Genomic DNA, 19,049 nt, shown 5'->3' on the forward strand with positions numbered 1-19,049 from the left:
AGACATAAAACAAATACAAGTAGAAAAATAAACTCTCCCTGAGAATAAAAAACGTTGGCATTTGTATGTTTTGCTGACCACTTGAGTTGAAATTGTTATTCAGATAAGTCTATCAAGAGGCTAGAAGGAGTGTGTAGTATCTAGGTTAAATATTGGTTTTATCATAATTAAAATGTGCTCCTTATTTCAGTAAGCAGACCAGAACCATTTGCTGTCAAGTTGATTTTGATTAATGGAGATCCCATGCGTATTGGAGTACTGGAATCTGCAGGGTTTTCAAAGGCTGATTTTTGAAAAGCAAATGGTCAGGCCTCTCTTCCACGGTGCCTCTGAGCAGGCCTGAATCGACAACCTTTCAGTTAGTACTGTTTAACTGTTTGGCCATGCAAAGCACAAGAGACTGAAAATAATTCCCTCAGTTGTCAATTTTCCCGTCTTCTTTTAAATTAGTAAATCCTTTGTAAATCAGCAAACCCAAGATGGAGTTTTTTTGTCAAATGAACCTTTGACATATGGTTCTTTGGCTGTCTAGATAAGTCCAGTGTTCATGGGTTCTAGAGTTGGGGTTTGCTCAGGGGGCCTCGGCTCGGTGGGGCTCTGGTTGTCCTCAGAGGCAGATGAGCAAACCAGGAGCTGGCTGTGCCCACTGCACTGTGTCTTCTTCTCAGAGACGGGCTCTAGGAATCCCCGCTCAGATGAGCTCCTGAGGCTACCGCTGTGGCCAGCACTCTGTTGGCTGTTCTCTAAGTCTTCTGTAATGACACTTAGTTTGTCAAACACTTCATTCTCATCAGAGGGTGGGAGGGAGTAAAACAACTGGGTGCTGTGATGTGGTGAGTTCAAAAACTGTGGGAGAAAAGAACAGGCAAAGTTAATGGTCCAATGTTCCCCACTCTTGTTTATGGATTCACAAGGATTTCTTACAGGGTATAAAGCACTGTTTCAACAATGCAATAAATACAACAAGTCTGCCCCTTGTTTACTAAGTAAGTCTGGTGGTTCCTCTTTTCATTGAGAAGGAGAGTTTTGGCCTGATTAGTGCCTGGGGGCAGACCCCGTCCAGGCTGACACTTTCTGGAGGAAGTGGGGATGCTGCAGGCACACTAAGTGTGCTTGGGGTCAGGAATGAGTCTTGTCTGCAGGCAGGTGATGGCTCTCTCTGCGGCCTGGACCCCCATCCTCTGCATAGAGACGCCCAGCACAGTGGCTGCCAGCACGGGGCTCATGTTGACTGAGATGTGCTTCAGGTGAGAAATGTATTCAGATTTCCAAAATGCTGGATGAAAACCCAAAGTCAATATCTTGATTATTTCTAAAAATATTAACTACGTGTTGAAGAGGTAATTTTTGGATTACATAAAATACCAATTTCATTTATTTCTTTTTACTTGTTTGAAAATATTAGCAAATTTAAAGCATACAGATGGTTCTTGTTATTTGTGGCAGCCATGTCCTAGAAAGCTTCTGGAAACACTGAAGGAATGAAGACAGAACCTTTACTCTGAAGGGAAGTTTCTGTAAGCTTTATTGCCACACTTCCATCACTAAACCAATACATGACTTCGTTTTATGTGTGCTTCTATTTAAAGACACATGACTTACTCTATATTATTGATTGTGAGCACTGAACTCATGATCAATTGCCCTGTATACCTTACGTCTGAACAAAGCTTAGCCAACACACGTCTTTCCTCTGGAAGGTACACCACAGCTTTTGTATGTTTAGTACACCAGAAAGCGCTCAGCTCTACCCTTGGAGTGAGTTTAAATGCAAAACCACCAACAAAAAGCACAAAATGTAGATCTACACAGACGGTGAGAAGGACACTTGTTCACAGCACAAAGGCTGGAACAAGAAGGCAGAGTGTCACCTTAGCTGGAATAAGCACACGGGGTGACTCAAATTTTCTGCCATCCACATGCTCCCAAAGGACCAAGAAAGTACCACAAGTACAGATTTGGGGGCTGGCATTAACTTTAGCTTGAAGGTAAATCTGCAAACATGCAAGATCAGCTATACAGAGCTAGCAGTGTTTCTTGTGAGAGGTGCTACCTTTGAACACTTGACAGACACGAACTCTTCACAGTCTGTCTTTCCTGAGGAGGCTATTTTTAGGGCAGGGACCGTATTTCAGTCATCTTTATCTCTAACATTTATGATTGTTTTAATGATGGTGAAAATAGACACAGGAAAACATACACCAGTTTGATAATATCTTCTACATGTGTAAAGAAGTGACACTGAATGCATTCAAGTTGTGCAACCATTCTCACCATTGTAGCAGATGTAGAGGGAGTTCCCCTAGGACGAGGCCTGTATCACTATCTCACTAGATAAAAGGGGAGGAAACCAGAGGGGAGGAAGGGACCTTAGTTCCTCCAAGAAAGGATTGACAGGAGTGGAGCACATCGCATCCTCTTGGACTCAGCTCCATGCATGCCTCATACTGGAAAGTTCCTTGCTGGGGAAAGGCCAAAACACAAGGAGATCTCCACGGAATGCCTGATCTACAGATGCTAACGGGAACAAGGGTTTTCGTCCAGAACACATGGAGAGGAGGCTTTCCCTTAGAGCTGGCACCCTGAATTTGGACTTAGAGCCTCCCAAACTATACGAGACTACATTTTTGTTTGTGAAAGCCATTCATGTATGGTGTCTCTGGTAAGCAGTACTAGACAATTAAGACACAGGTATATATCATATTTTATCTGTTGATAGACATTTTTCTCTCTCCAAGTTTTCAAACAATGATGATGCCCATAAATGTTTCCAGAAGTGTCTGTTGGTTTAACATTTTCTGTTCTTCTAGATGCACTTTCACTCCTCAGGATTAGGTAGAGAAGCATTCTCTAAAGCTTTGCATTTCTAACCCCTTCCTTCTTGGCTACTGACTGCTTGCTTTTTGCCACTCTGTACAAAACATGCCTCCACGTTCGACTAATTCATCTGCTCTCCTCTCAGTTGCCACACTCAGCCATCTGATAAGACTTGGTTCGACTGAATTAAGGTAGAGGCACCTGCACTGCAAACTGGTGCAGAGCCCTCAGGATTGCACCTCCTGGTCTTCAACAGCCAAGGGAAGGGTGAAGGAGGGGCACGTGGGTGACGTCAGACCTCTCCTAGTCAAAGGAGAGAGCCAGGGACGGGGGAGCCTTTCCAAATCCTCAAAGTCAATGAATTCCTTAGATTGGGCTAATGGGCTAGAAATGATCCTTGACTCTCCTGGGAAAGGGGGAGAAGAGAGGAGGACAAAGGAGGAAGCACTGAAGTCTCAGGATGCAAGTAATAGGTCAAGTGTCCTGGCTGGACACACACAGAGAAGCTGGTGGTTGGCTGGGAAATAAGGAAGTTGGGGGAGGTGGGAAAATGTGCTCCCCCAAGATACTTGGATTCAGTGATATTCACTGAGAAAAGGATAAAGATAGACACTCTGGGAGAAGTATACTGGTCATTGTCGTTGAATTTGAACCAACTGATTTGTTTGTTGTGTACCATTGAGTCAGGTCCGACTCTTAGCTGACCCTCAAGTGGGTTTTCAGAGGCAGTCAATTGCGTAGGAGGAGACTGACTATCTTTCTCCCACAGAGCAGTTGGTGGATTCAAACCATGTGTCTTTGGTTTGGTAGCGCAGCTCCTTTCCACTAGGCCACCAAAGCTCCCTGAACCCTACTGTGGGTTTTGTGAGGCTGTGACATGCACAGGAGGAGACTGCTCCACTTTCTCCTGATGAGCTGCTCGTGGCTCTGAGCTCCCAGAGTGGCACAGTGTTTGGGTTAGCATTACGGCTCCCTGGGGAACACACACACACACACACACACACACACACACACACACACACTCTCTCTCTCTCTCTCTCTCTCTCTCTCAATGCTCCCTGGTAGCCAACCTAGCCAGTTCAATGTAGCAACGCCAGAGAAACTTTTCATGGCCTTTTCAACTGAATGTTTCCATCTTCACAAACTTTGCTTAAACTAAAAGTGATTCTTCAGGTCATGGTTAGAAGATCCTAGACATTCTGAGACAAACTTGGAGAGTTTTCCTACGTTAGGGCCAGAACGGCTCTGCAGTGTCCCCAGGAGTCCTGAGCCCTGACTCCAGGAACTTTTCCAGCCTCTCCCAACCCCATTTGCATCTCATCTTCTGGCCTTGGAGGGAAAGCTCCTTCCAAGGAGTCCCTCTGCTGTAACTCATGTTTGGCTCTGATCTGCCAGGAAGTGCACTGGTTTCCTCTGCTCTGTCCTGATCAAATGCTTTGAAGGCAAAGCGAAAAGCAAAAGCAGAGGTGGGGTTTTTTTCCTCTTGGTTTTCAGTTAATAAAACAGTAACCTAAACAAAGGGTCAACCCCAACCTTGTTCTTCCTGCTGCAAATGTGCCTCCTCAAAAACTCACTTCAGCTCACTCTAAAGCTGCAGTCTCATTGGCACTCTGTTTAGCAGAAGGTGCTAGAAACTCTGAAACATTTGTTCAGCTGTGTACCTACTTTCTGTCCTTAAAATGTGCTACCCAGATGGTAGAGACATGCATTTCTCCAGCTCCTGGGAATACCCGCAGCTGGAGAGACTCAGCCAAACCCAGGCACTAACTTCCACAGAGGAAGCCTCCGGGCCAAGGCCAAGTGCTCTGCTGGGGCAGCCTGTATCAACTGAGTGGACCTTGTGGGGACAAAGTCCTGACTTAAATATCGAATGAAACCAGCTGCCTTTGAGTTGGTTCTAAATCATGCCAGTGCTGGAACAGAACTGCTCCATGAGATTTGGATAGCTGGGATCTCTCAGAAGCACATCACTAGACCTTCCTTTCGAGGTACTTCTGGGTGGGTTCAAATTATTAATTTCTGAGTTAACAGTTAAGCACTTAATTGTGATACTCAGAGACTCATTTTGCCTCACTCCGGGACTACTCATTATCAAGAATAATATGCTAATAGGGCAAGAAGAGCAAGAAGTAGCAAGCCAGTTGGGTCCTTGGTAACACACATGCACTTGAAGAAATTAAAAACCTACTGCTGTCCTTATGATGGACTGTGGACTGAAGGTCTTCAGGGAGTGCCTTACTTTTGAAATTGGGTTGGTGTTGTATTTTGGAGGAACATACTTCTAAATCATACAGCACTCTCTGTTAGTTTCTCTTATGGAGGTAACCTGGGTTTGCTGTGATGCTGAGCCTTGTGTCAAACGCCGTAATGGTTATCCATGGTGGACCGTGTTTGCTGGAGCTCCCAGTTTAAGATAGGTTTGGAAGCAGGAGTGGCATCCACTTCCTAAACCATATGCCTATGGAAACTCTATGAACTTGGAGAAACAATGATAGTTATAGAAAAGCTTCAGGTCTTTTGTTTATAGTCGAGATGAGTGGTCATCGATTTGACGGCAATCAACAATAACAACAACAACACACTACTGTCCAGTTGATTCTGACTCAAGGTGACCTTCCTTTAGGCTCCCAAAGATGTAAATAGTTTTCTTTTTTAAAAAACTTATTATTGGTTTCAATGAAAATTTACAGAGACTTTGGATTTCCATTTATTCATTGTTGCACTTTTCTCCCTCCCCAACCCTCCCCGCTTCTAGTACACTACCCTCTTGGAAAAGTAAAAGAAAAATTCTTTCATTGTTTTACAATCCCTCCCCCCAGGTCCACTCCACTATACAGCCTTTGCTCTGGACTCCCGTCATGACAAAAAAATCTAATAATTTTCCCAAAGATGTAAATCTTAATGGGAGGGGACAGCCTCATCTTTCTCCCACAGAGCAGCTGGTGGGTTTGAACTACCAGTCTTCAGGTTAGCAGCCTAACACATGACCCCCTATGGCTCCATGGGGCGAAACTCAATAGGGATCCTGTAGTGTAGGGCACGTTGGGATATCTACTCCAAAGTAAGGGACACATGATCGTATCTGGCTCCTCCCATAAGTAAGAAGTATGCACCATGCTTTTAGGTTCCTTTGGGCAGAGAGCTTATTTCATATTTAGGAACACCTCTTCAACATGTTTATCATGTGACTGGGGAAAGTGCCAGCTCTGAGCAGGGCTCAGAGACGAAAAGGGCCGGCATCAGATGTGCTACGGTCCAAGTGGTTGCTGCCCCCAGGCCTGGCTGATGGATGTACAAAGGCCTGGTATTATCTGTCACTGGCAAGAGAATAATAAAACCTGATGAATGTGAAGCAGCTTGTGTGACATGGCAGGTCAGTCTGTGAATGACCGAAGGTGGGAAAAGATCCTGGGTGGAATTAATGCAAGGTGTATGGGTGGTAGAAACAATCTGCACTTGACTACTGACTGAAAGGTTGGTGGTTTGAGAAGAGAAAGCTGGTGCCAGAGAAGAGCTTGGTTATCTGCTTCTCTAAAGATTATAACCAAGAAAGTCCTATGGAACAGTTCTACTCTGCAACATAGAGGGGTGGTCCTTGTTAACTGACTGCAAGCTCCAGAATGAGAATATCTGTGAGGACCCCCTAGAGTTCTGGGGCCGGGTCCTGTGCAGTGGCAAATTATATACCATTTGAAACTAGTGTCTGGAGTTCTTCAGAGACTTGGTAGATACAGGATGTGTGACGATGGGATGCCAAGTGACCATGTCACCAAAAGTTCCCACCACGAGGCCGACTGAATGAGTACCAAGAGGGGGCAGAGGGCACAGTCAGGTGGTGCATAACCTCATCTCATTCACTACTGCTCCACCAATATCTCTTCCTTTGTCACATCTATGACCACATAGTTGGGGAAGGGGGCCCACTTATTACTGGCAGAAGAAGAAGGTAAAGATCAAATTTGGTTCACATGGAGGTTGGCATTACATGTGGGTACAACCCAAAAATAGTCTGCTGTTGCACAACAGCCCAGCCAAGGGTGGCCCTGGAAGGCTGCGGTAAGATAAGGCTAATGATGGAATCATGGGCAGGGTTAATGGCTTGGCTGGCTGGTCAGGAGCCAAGAAGAAGAAAGACCAGATTACTGAGGACTAAGAATTTTAGAGATGAAGCCTGTGGCTAGATCTATGGAAAGAGCCTGAAGAGCAAAGATCTGTGTATCACTTCATAACCCCCACCTGAAATGATGCACCCAGAAGAGGAAGGAAATTGCCAAGATAACTTAGCCTGTTGATGATGTTAGCTAGCTTCTATCACTGGTCACCCCTGCATGGTCCGATGGGTACAAGAACAGCGTAGCTGTGTGGCAGGGATGGAGGCTATGCATGGTCCAACAGCAAGGCCTCCCCCACCAAGGCTGATGGTGCTGCTGCTGCTGCAACAGAGAGCAATACTGAGGCCCCGCGATATGGCACCACTCCCCAAGAAATCTTTTTAGCTACCCAGAAGCAAGCTGGTTCCGATGGACCTCTTGAACCCTGGAAGGGACTGTAACTTATCTTGACTGACGTTAACATCACAGTATTGATTCTTGCCATGCAAGGCCTTGCCCAGCACTGTTGAGGTCTCCACTGGCATGGGGCCCCACATAATACCACGTCACATCAAGTGACCTATGGCAGTAAAGGAGGTTAGGAGTAGGTGCCTGCCCACAGCAGCCACTAATTATATCACTGCCCCAACCAGCAGCTGTCACTCTAATGGGGCAATGGAATAGTCTGTTGAAAGGGCAGGTGGGGTGCTGGCTTCCCTTGTGAATTTAGGATGCTGTCCTCTAGCACCTGACGTGCACTCAAATCAATAACCTCTATTATCAATAGGTTGAATACATGGGTTCAAGCACCAACAGGTAGGAGTGGCCTTGCTTATTATTAAATACCCCAGTTGGTAATTTGTGCTTCCTGTCTACGCAATTTTAGGCTCTAAGATTCTAGAACACTTGTTGAGCTATGATGGCTTACTGATAAGGAAGTTACCACTAATCTGGTGATTGAGCTCTGGTGGCTTAGTGGGGAGGAAGTGCATTGCCAATGCAAAGGAATGTGGTTTGAATACACCAAATGCTCTGTGGGAGAAGGAAGGACAATCTCCTCCTGTGCAATTTACTGCATCTGAAAACTCACTGGAGGGTCAGCTATGTATCGGTTCTGACTCAACGATACACAACAAGAAGAAAATTCTAGAAAAAGAGTTGGTAAACCTATGGGCTAATCAAGCCCACTGCCTGTTTTTATATGAACGAAGTTAAGAATAATGACTCGACTTTTAAATAGGTATATTTTAAATGATTATGGAAGTATTCACCCAAATTTCTTTTAGTTTGCAAAGTCTAAAATACGTCGCATCTGGCCTTTTAGGAAAATATGTACAGACCACATATCTAGAGGAGTGTGGAGGGGATGTATTCTCACCAAGTGGCACAGTAAGAAGCCCATTAAACTTAAACCGTGACTTCTACCACTTACTTGGAGACTCTCTGTGCCAAGAAACTAAAAGGCAAGGCAAGGATTATCACAGTGGCTGAGGCCACTGACCTGACCATCAGGTGGAGACATAGGCAGAGTGCCATTCAGTCACTGAGGTATTCACTGGACTCCTCTGTCCATGAGGAAAGAGAGAGGAACAAACACTAGCTCCCATCACAATAGCTGGCTCAAGCCAACACTCAGGGGCGTTCTCTCCTCTGTTATCCCTTCTGGAGTCCCCTTTCTCCTCTTCATAGCTTTTATTGATATAATCTTCTTACTGTATTGATGGCAGGACCCTTGTACCTGAGAGGTCGGGGCTTCTAGCCATCTCACTCCCTCAGGGATGCTGCTATACATGTCCATTTACCCATCACAATTGGGCAGAGGGCTACAGGGACCTGAATATGCCTTTCCTCATCCTTTTAGTTGGCAATAAGCCTGATGTTTTTCCTTTGTCATCTCTTCCCCCTGGAGCTCTGTTTTCCTGCCCCCTCTTTCCGCTGTTCTGTTATAACCTTTGTACCTGGGGTCTAGGTGCTTTGGGCAGGGAAGGCAAGAGAAGGACTCTGTCCAGGTGGCAGAGAGTGTTCTGAAACAAATCTCTGTCTCCTCTCTTAAGGCTGCTCTTGATCTCAGGCTTCCCTGAGGCAGCACATCATCCCAGGACAGAAACCGGAGCGCAATACGTTGTTCTCCAGGGAAATGAGCACTTAGCCAGCCTTGACGTAAAAGAAAGCGCTTTCCCATCAGGGTTTTCTAATTTCCATCTTGCTATACATTACCTACCTCTTTCAGGTGCTGTGGAAGAGAATTCCCAGGGGCAAAGGTGTACTTTGTCTTCTTGTAAATGTAACACATCAAGACAAAGCAGCCGACGAGCAGGAGGGAGACCACGAGAACTGAGGCTATGAGGATAACAGCAATAATCCAGGCGGAGATAGTTTCTGCCAGAGATAACAGGGCAGTTAACCGAGAGGGCCATTCTTGTTACATACAGGCTCAACTGCAATGTCTGTGACACTGTTTTAACCATTATAATTCCAATGGTAGTCACTGGATTACCCATATGCCCATTCAAAAGGAAGCAGCTGGTTCAAGGATGCGGAGCTATTACTAACATTTTTGTCAAAGCTTGATTTCTGGCTTTATTACTAATAAATTACAGAAGAATAATATGCAAGAAATCTGATCCACTTTGCCTACTCGGTGTAGCCACAGCCTCTTTGCTCTGGATAAACCTCTTCAGTCTGGAGATTGATGAAACTCCCTGGGGCCCACAACATTAAACATATTCACCGTAGTGTTCCATATCCAAGGTGTGGCTCCTGGTCTCATTGTGGTCCTAGCTCCCTTCAATCAGCACAGAGCCCGTCCCCTTATGCATAGGCAACTTACCCTTCCCTACACCAGTCCCTTCCAACCACCTCCACTATCGTGACAAATCCCAAAGCACTTGGTGCTGAGAGAGGCCCAGAAAATTAACTGTGCCTTTTAATTAGCAAGTTTCTCTCACTCTCTATTTCATTGTGGTAAAATATATATAAAATACATATAAATATTTGCAATTTCACATATACAATTTGATGTCACTGAGTACATTCACTATCATCACCATCATAAATTTCCAAAACCTTTTCATCATCCCAAAGAGAAGCTGCATTCATTAAATCCCCATGTCTTTCCCCTAATCTCTATTAACAGCTAATCTACTTTGTCTCTATGAATTTGATTGGATAGTTCATGCAAACGGAATAACAGAATATTGTTGACACAATGAATGTAACAATGGGCTTAAGCAAAACAGAGACTATGAGGACAGCGTCAGACCAGGCAAGGTTTCAATTTGTTGGACATAGGATCACTACCAGAGTTGACACCATGACACTTAAAAATAACAAGTCTAATGTATTTCTTTCATGATGTTCTTAAGACTCATCCATGTTCTATTATGTGCTTTTCTTTCTCTTTATGAATGAGTAATATCTCACTGTTGTTGTTAAGTGCCGTAGAGTCTAGAGTTGTAGATGACACATAGCGCCCATATGAATGAAAGTCTTGAATAGAAAACTTTCTTCTTTTCTCCAAGTTCATAGAGTTTCCGGAGGCAAGCTTTTCTGGAAGTGGATGGCACTCCTGCTACCAAGCCTGTTTAATTCGAGAGATCCACAAAAAACTAGGCCTGAGGGCTCAAAAGCCCTAATGCCATGAACAGCCACATCCCAGTCTCAACCCCAGAAAATACACCTTTGCAGAATCTGGCCGTTCTGCTCCTCTTCCCAGCCGGGTATAGGGACATATTACAATTTGTTTATTCATTCATTTGTTGATGGACACTCAGGGCATTTCCACCTTTTAACTATAGTGAATTTGCTATAAACACTGGCCACAGTAAGTAATTTTTTAAAGGAATTGTTTGCGGTAGAAGGGAGCCCAGCTGGTGGAGTCCATAGACATTTGACAACTACTTCTCTAGTAGTTAAATCCACCAGCCACTTTACAAGAGAAAGATTGTGTAAAAAAGTGTGGGCAGTGGAGGGGCAACCTTCTTTGAGGCCTCATCCATTAAATCCATGAGGGAGAAAATCTTCATTAACAACAACCACAACACAAAACTGATTCCTATGAAGCCACATATATCCCCTTGCTCCTGCACGTACTTTTACCGTTTCTAGCTCTCACTGCTCTACCACTGAGTGTGGTGATCTGCTGCAATGGCAACACAGAAGTCAAAGAAGCATACCCCTAGTAAGGGGCTTTAATAGGGAAGCTAATGGGTTACAATTCTGGCTGGAAACGGAACACAGTTTTACAGTCAGGACAACTTCTCAAGTGTGCTCAAAAGTCCTTTCACCTTCAGTCTTATAGCTTTAGGTTAAGTGTTACAAAGCTGTCTAGTCGTTACTGTTGTTATGTGCCATTGAGTTGGAACCAACTCACAGCTGACCTCCCAGCAGATTTTCAGAAGTCATAAATCGCACAAAAGGAGACTGTCCACCGTCCTTCAGAGCAGCTGGTAGATTCAAACCACCTGCCTTTGGGTTGGCAGTGTAATTTCTTACCCACTAGAGCTCCTGGTCCTGTCAATTATGGCATGTCCCTGTCCTCCAACCCACGAGCAATCTCAGGTGAAGGCCCCTTGGCTCTGGCTTTGTGGGGTAGCACTCTCCAGTCTGTTCTTACCTGTCTCTGGTTCTCTCTGCTGCTGCAGTGTCTCTAGCTCAGTCTGGCTCTGACTCACACATGAATCTTTACGGCCTTGAAGGATGCAAGCTGCATTTTCTGCTTTTTTTTTCTTGTTGGTAGTAAAATCCCCATTTTCTGTCTCCAAACTCAATTTAAGCCCAGCAGTGTGGCAAGACGGACTGATTCCCTCATTTAGTAGTCTAGATACCTTGCTCAGACTTGCGTCATCTTTATCATCTCTGCTGTGCTTAAGCCCACTGTTCCAGTCACGGCATCAAGCCATCTTGTGGATCTTCCTCTTTTTCACTGGTCTACTCTTCTAAGAGATACTGTGTTTGGAAAGGTGGAGAGTAAGTGAAAGACAGGAAGACCCTCAATAAGATCGAGTAACACAGTGGCTGTGGCAATGGGCTCACGTGTGTCAGGGATGATGAGGATGGCACAGGACAGGACAGGGTTCAGGTCTGTTGTTCATAGGGTTGCTGTGAGGCTTACTTGACTCGACGGCACCTAACAGCAATCACTACTGCATCCTGGATCCCTGGACGTGCTGTAGTCTGCACTTTGGACTACTAACCAGAAAGTCAACAATTTCAATGGGCTAGCTGCTCCTCGGGGAAAAACTGAGGCTATCAGCTGGAAAAAAAATGAGGTTGTCTGCTGGGGAAAAACTGAGGCAGTCTGTGCCAATAAAGATTTATGGCCTCAGAAATGCTCTGGAGCAGTTCTACCTTGTCCTGCAGGGTCACTATGAGTTAGAACTCCTCAACAGCAGTGGCCTGCTGTGTGCCGCCACTACTCATCTGTCAGTGTGCTGTAATATGGTGGAGTGCGTGTTGCTACAATGTTCAAAGCTATGCCACTGGTATTACTGGTGTTTCAAATACCAGAAGAATCATAAGAAATACAGCCAGGATGATGAGACTTCACCATGCTTATTTTGGATACATCTTCAAGAAAGGCCAATCACAAGAAAGGGGTGTCATTTTCTCAGAGGGTCAGTGATGGATGGATGTGGTGCTTGTTTGGCAGGTGGGGCAGTGAGGAACATCCCTCATCTTTGCCTATTTCCCCTTAGCTCTTGACCCTCTGTGTTTTAATCCATGTTGGCAGTAACTTCACCTTTCCAGCTTGCATCTTTGTAGGTTTAGAGCAACTCTTCATCCAAATTCCCTAATGAATTCTAGAGCTGTTGTTAGATTCAAGGGGTGGTGCCTTCTAGCCCACTTTTCCAGCATTTTCAGTTCAAACACGTGTTTCTTCCTGGTGAAGATCATGGACTGGATGAGCTGCAGCATGATCCCTCGGCTTTGTTGTTAGATGCTATCAAGTCAGTTCTGACCCAGCAAATCTCTGCCTAACCTGGCACCATCTTTATAATCTCTGCTGTGCGTAAGCCCATTGCTCCAGTCACTGTGTCAATTCATCATGTGGAGGATCTTTCTCTTCCTGCTGACCTTCTACATGCCTAAGTACGCCTTTTTCAAGGGACAGTCCCTCCCCAGTAACATGCTCTCCTTGGCTAATGATGTATAGTCAACTTGGGATCTGACATCCTAGCTCTTGAAGAACTTCTAGAATTCTACTCATTCATCCATTTGTATGTCTTAGGAAAAAAATACAACTGCACTGCTCCACAGAACTTTTGACATGTCATCAAGGAAGATCAATTGCTACAAAAGGACATTATTTTTGGTAAAACAGAGAGTCAGTGAAAACCCTCAATGAATTGAATTCACACATTAGCCTCCCTGTACATTGGCTCAAATATGAAATATCATAGAGACAGCACTGCTGTTGTTAAAGTGTCATTATGTGTACGTCAATATAAAGCTACCCTAAGAACAACGTACTGGAACCCTGTCCTATCCCGCCCCATCCTCAAGATCTCCGACATGCTCAAGCCCAATGTGACAGTCACTGTGTCAGTTCATTTCATTGAAGGGCTTCCTCTTTTTCCAGATAGTCTACTTTTCCCAGTATGATGTCTTCTACCAAGGACTAGCCTTTCCTGATAACATGCCCAAAGTATGTGAGATGACGTTTCATCATCCTTGCCTGTGTTATCTTATTTTAAACAGCATAGGATGTAATAAATGCTTTATTCTGTTGTCCATACGGTTACCAGGAGCCACAGCTGACTCAGTGGCAATGGCAACTGACTGACTGATTGACTGACTACTGCTGAGTGCAGTCTAACTCACAGTGACCCTCCATTGGTTTCTGAGACCGTAAATCACAAGAGGAGAGAGCTCATCTTTCTCCTGCAGAGCTGCTGGGGATACCACCCATAGGAGATACATAACTTTTGAGTTAGCAGTATCAGTCACTGTGTATAGGGTCATCAGACAAGAGACCTTAAGTTGGATTTTGAGTTGCACATGATGATGGCTAAGAGTCTTTAAATCAAACAAAGTTTATAAAATGTCTACAAAACTATCAGAGAAGGTTTAGATATAGTTATGTCTCTCCCTGCTCACCATCCTGGGTTGTTTCCTCACAGACAGGCTGACTCCATTCTCCACCTTTCCCCCGATCAGCAAGAAATCCTTGTGCTCGAACACAGTAAATCGTCTGAGGCTCCAGATTTTGGAGAGTAAAAGCATCAAATTTAACAGGAACTGGAAGCTAGACACAAAGATGAAAATTAGCAAATATCTCAGCAGTAAAAAGATACATTTTGCCTCACACTTAAAAAAGTCATAAAAATCTTTAGGCTAAAAACAGGAAGAAGCAAAAGATTGGAGCTCTTGGTAATTATTGGAGAAGACCCTGGCCCCATTCTAAGGGTAGGCCAAGAACAACTATACCACAGGTGTTGGCTCCATCACAAATACGGCAAACTATCTCCTTTCCTAAATTTTCTGACTGACATAATATGCAAACAGTCCCATTTCCTTTTTTAAAAAAGACAAGACAATTACATACAGTTAGACTCAATGTCATTTTCTTCCTAGGTCAACAGACCACATTTCTCATTCTGACTGGCTGGGGCTTTCCTCTGAATCACTGTTACCTGGTGCTGGTTGGCCTGACCTCCTCGGCCACTGGACCACACTTAAAGGATGTAGTCAGTCTGCCTCCAGGGCTGGTCTCACTGATTATCTTAGTTTTATCTGAATATACCATAACATATTCATAAACTAAAATAGTTACTGTCTACTAAAAGCACTAAATTTAAGTTAACTAAAAATGTAAATTAACTAAAGTTATGGTAAATATATTTACATACAGAGAAAAATCAATCTAGGAGGTTAACAGAGGTGATAAGGAAGGAAGAAGGGAGCAAAAATGAAGAAACAGGTAAGTTGATTGAAGGGAAAGGGAATTATAAGAAAAAAAATTACCTTAAAAATAAACAATTTCTGTAAAATACTAGGAATTAACAGAAACCCCTCCAGAAACCAAACCAGTTGCCTCAAGTAGATTCTGACCCATGGCGACACGATATACAGACTGTTGTTGTTAGGTGTTGTCAAGTCACCTATGACTCACAGCGATCCTATGAAAAATGGCTCTGAACCTGGCCGTATGCTGAGCCAACCTCACAATCTCCGACACATCTAATCCCACTGTCACAGTCACTGTGTCAATCCATCTCATTGAGGGTCTTCTTGTCCTGGATTGGCCTTCTACCCTTCCAAGCATGATGCCCTTCTCCAAGAACTGGCCCCTCCTAACAATATGCCCAAAGTAGGTGAGAAAGTGTTACCATCCTTGTTTCCGAGGAGCTCCCTGGTTTAACATTTTCTAGGAAAGACCTGTTTGTTCTCTTAGACATTCACAGTATGTTCAATACTCTTCTCCAACATTATAAGTCAAAAGCATCGATTCTTCTATCATCCTTGGTCACTATTCAGCTTTCAGATGCTTAGCAAGCTCTTAGTCTTCAGACTGACATTTCATTAACACTCTGGAGAGGTCCTTCACAATAGATTTTTTCAATGCAACTTTTCTTTAGGTTTCCTGACTGCTGGTGCCAAGGGTGTTGACTGAGGATCAAAGTAAGATAAAATCATTAACATCTTCAACTTTTACTCCATTTATCACTATGTTGCCTATTGGCCAGGTAGTAAGGATTTTTGTTTCCTTGATGTTGAAATTCATATTGAAGTCTGTAATTCGTACTAAAGTCTGTAGTCCTTGATCTTTTGCAGAAAGTACTTCAAGTCCTCCTCACATTTGGCAGGTAAGGCTGTATCATCTGCATAGCACAGGTTGTTGATGAGTCTTTCTCCAATCCTGATGCCACATTCTACTCCATAAAGTCCAGCTTCTTGAATGATATGTTCAGCATATAGATTGAAAAAGTATGGAGAAAAGACACATACTTAATAAACACCATTCTTAATTTTTGAGTCACGAAGTGCTCCTTTGCTCTGTTCAAACAACAGCTTCTAGGTGTAGGTATGGATTTTGCATGAACACAAGTGTTCTAGGATTCCCATTCTTCTCAATGTTAGCTGTAATTTGTTGTGATCCACAGTTAAATGCCTTTGCATAGTCAATAAGACACAAATAGATATTCTTCTCGTACTCTCTCCTTTCAGCCAAGATCCATCTGACATCAGCAGTGATATTCCTAGTGCCTCAGTTCTCTTCTAAACCCAGCTTGTATCTGGCAGTTCTCTGTCAATGGACAGTTGCTTTTGGATAATTTTCAGCAAGATTTTGCTTGTATGTGATATTAACAATATTGTTCAATATTTTCCACATTCTGTTAGATCACTGTTTTGGGGAATAGGACTAAATATAGATCTCATCCAGTCAGCTAGCAAGATAGTTGTCCTCCAAATTTCTTGGCACAACCTGGTGAGCATGTCCAGGGCTCTATTTATTTGCTAAAATATGATAATTGGTATTCCATCTATTCCTGGAGACTTATTATATTTTGCCAATGCCTTCAGAGCAGCTTGAACTTCTTCCTTTCTTACCACTGGTTCTTTATCATACGCTATTTCCTGAAATGGTAGTGTGCTGGCTAATTCTTTTTAATACAGTGAGTCCATGTGTGCCTTTTAGTTTCTTTTGATTCATTAGATAGAGCACTGGAGGCCAAGTCCTCATAAAAAAGCCACTAAAAATGAGAAGGAACAGTTGCAAATATCCACTAATAGAAAGTATGAATGTAGTAAAACTGGACAGTATAAAAAGTGAAATGGAATGCATAACTAGAAATTAGCTAGCTGAGATGGACTGACATTGCCATTGAATCAGACAATCAAATGATATTGTATGCCAGAAATGAAAAATATGAGAGAAAATGGGGTTACATTTCACAGGAAAAAAGACCATTTCTAGAACCATCCTGAAATACCAGGCTGTGAGTGATACGATACTATCACACACATAAGAAGATGACCTGTTAATTCAGCCCATTGTTTAAATATAAACACCAACAATTAAAGTCAAAGAAGAGGAAACTGGAGATTTCTATCAATGTTTACAGTCTGAAATTGGCTAAAAATGCAATTAAGATAATTAATAATTGGAAACTGGAATGCAAAAGTTGCAAATTACAGATTTTGTGATAGAAATGAAGCGTAACAATAGAATGATAGATTTTGTAAAATCAATGACTTATTTGTTGCAAATACCTTCTGTAAAAAAACCACAAACAGTTACTATACACATGGACGTTACCTGATGCACCACACAGGAATCAGATTGACTAGATCTTTGGAAAGAATCATTGGAGAAGCTCAATATCAGCTGTGAAAACCAAGCCAGGTGCTGACTGTGAAACAGATCCTTAACTATTCATGTGCAAGCTCAAATTGAAGCTAAAGAAAATGAAAACAAATCCACAATAACCAAAATACGACTTTGAGCCCATCAAGCCTGAATTTAAAAAACATCTCGAGAACAGGTTTGAGACACTGAACACGAATGAATGAAAACCAGATGAGCTGTGTGGAATCAAAGATACCTTTTATCCGTGAAAAAAGCCAAAAAAGAAAATGACAAAAACAGAAATGGAAGAAAAGACCAAAATGGGTGTCAGAAGAGATTCTGAATACTGCATTAGAATGACAAGAAGCCAAAACAAAGGGAAGGAATAAGGAAATTAAAGAGTTGAAGAGAAGATTTCAAAGGGCAGCTCATGAAGACAAAGCAGAGTATTGTAACGAAATGTGCAAAGAGCTGGAGTCAGAGACTAAAAAGGGAAAATTCACTCAGCCTTTCTCAAGCTGAAAGAATTGAACAACAAATTCAGGCCTCGAGTTATAATACTGAAAAATTCTATGGGCAAAATCCTGAATGAAAGGGGGGGGAAACCCCCCACAACCAAATAAAATCAAACCAAAACTCATACAGAGAACTCTTCGAAGGGTTTCCAAGTTAGGACCTTTTAGAAGCTGATCACTAGGCCTAGCTTCAAAATGTCTTTGAGTAGGTATGAACCACCAAATTTTTATTAGTCCTTGAGTACTTATCTGTTGGAGCCATCCAAGAACTTTTAAAAGTATACAATACCCCTATTTTCATCATGGTTATAGCTCTTCTATACAGAAGTGTCCTCTGTAAAATGTGTTCTATGCACAGACAGGAACTTCAGTAGAAAGGGATTGAAGCATGTTTATTTTCACTTTCTGTTCTGTGACTGGGGTTGTTGATGTCTTGTTTATATTCCTTCATTGTATGAGAGTCTAAGATGAGAGCAAGATTTGGGTTCTACCTACTAGAAGTTGTTGTTATGTGTGGTCAAGTTGCCTGCAACTCATAATGACCCTATGTACAACAGCTCTGAACTCTGCTCTATCCTGTGCCAACCTTATTGTCTCTGACACACCTACCCCCATTACCTCAATCACTGAGTTAATCATCTCATCGAGTGTCTTTCTCTCTTTTGCTGTCTCTCCACCCTCCCAAGCATGTCCCTCTCCAAGGACTGGTCCCTCCTTGCAACACACCCAAAGTATGGCAAATGAAGCCTCAGAATCCTTGCCTACAAGGAGCAGCCTGGCTTCAACCTTTCGAGGACAGACCAGTTTGTTCTTCTAACAGCCCATGGTATATTCAGTACTCTTCTTCAGCACCACAGCTCGAAGGCATCATTTCTCCTTCTGTCATCCCTAGTCATTGTTCAGCTCTTTGATGCATAGCATATAATTACAAAGATCATGGCCTGGATCAGGTAAGTGTACCTTAGTCTCCAGAGTGACATTGTTGCTATTCAGTACTCTGGATATGTCCATGATCATAGACTTTCTCAACATAATTTCTTTTTTTATTTCCTGGCTTCTGATACCAAGATGGTTGGTTGTGAAGCCAAGCAAACTAAAGCTATTAACAATCTGAATCTCTTCACTGTCGACCATGATGCTGCCAACTGACCCAGTAGTTAGAATTTGTGTTTTTTTGATGTTGAGATGCAATTCATACTGAAGGCTACAGTCCTTGACCTTCTGCAGCTAGTGTTTCAGGTCCTCCTTAGTTTCAGCAAGCAAGGTTGTGTCATCTGCGTAATGCAGGTTGTTGATGAGTCTTCCTCCAATCCTGATGCCACATTCCTCTTCATA

General features: G+C 43.1%; 1 protein-coding gene across 1 annotated transcript in view; it reads right to left on the bottom strand.

The window, feature by feature from the left end:
• Positions 1–528: 528 nt before the first annotated feature.
• Positions 529–19,049, bottom strand: part of IL10RB (interleukin 10 receptor, beta) — a 46,894-nt gene continuing 28,373 nt past the window's right edge. Inside the window, exons 5-7 of the mRNA XM_006886793.1 lie at positions 14,007–14,154; positions 9,130–9,287; positions 529–846 (exon numbers count right to left, since the gene is read on the bottom strand). Coding sequence (XP_006886855.1) covers positions 529–846; positions 9,130–9,287; positions 14,007–14,154 — 624 coding nt within the window. The remainder of the gene's footprint in view (positions 847–9,129; positions 9,288–14,006; positions 14,155–19,049) is intronic.

The sequence above is a fragment of the Elephantulus edwardii genome, unplaced genomic scaffold (assembly GCF_000299155.1).
Source record: "Elephantulus edwardii isolate Elephantulus edwardi_28Jun2011 unplaced genomic scaffold, EleEdw1.0 scaffold00051, whole genome shotgun sequence".
In the NCBI taxonomy this organism is placed as follows: Eukaryota; Metazoa; Chordata; class Mammalia; order Macroscelidea; family Macroscelididae; genus Elephantulus; species Elephantulus edwardii.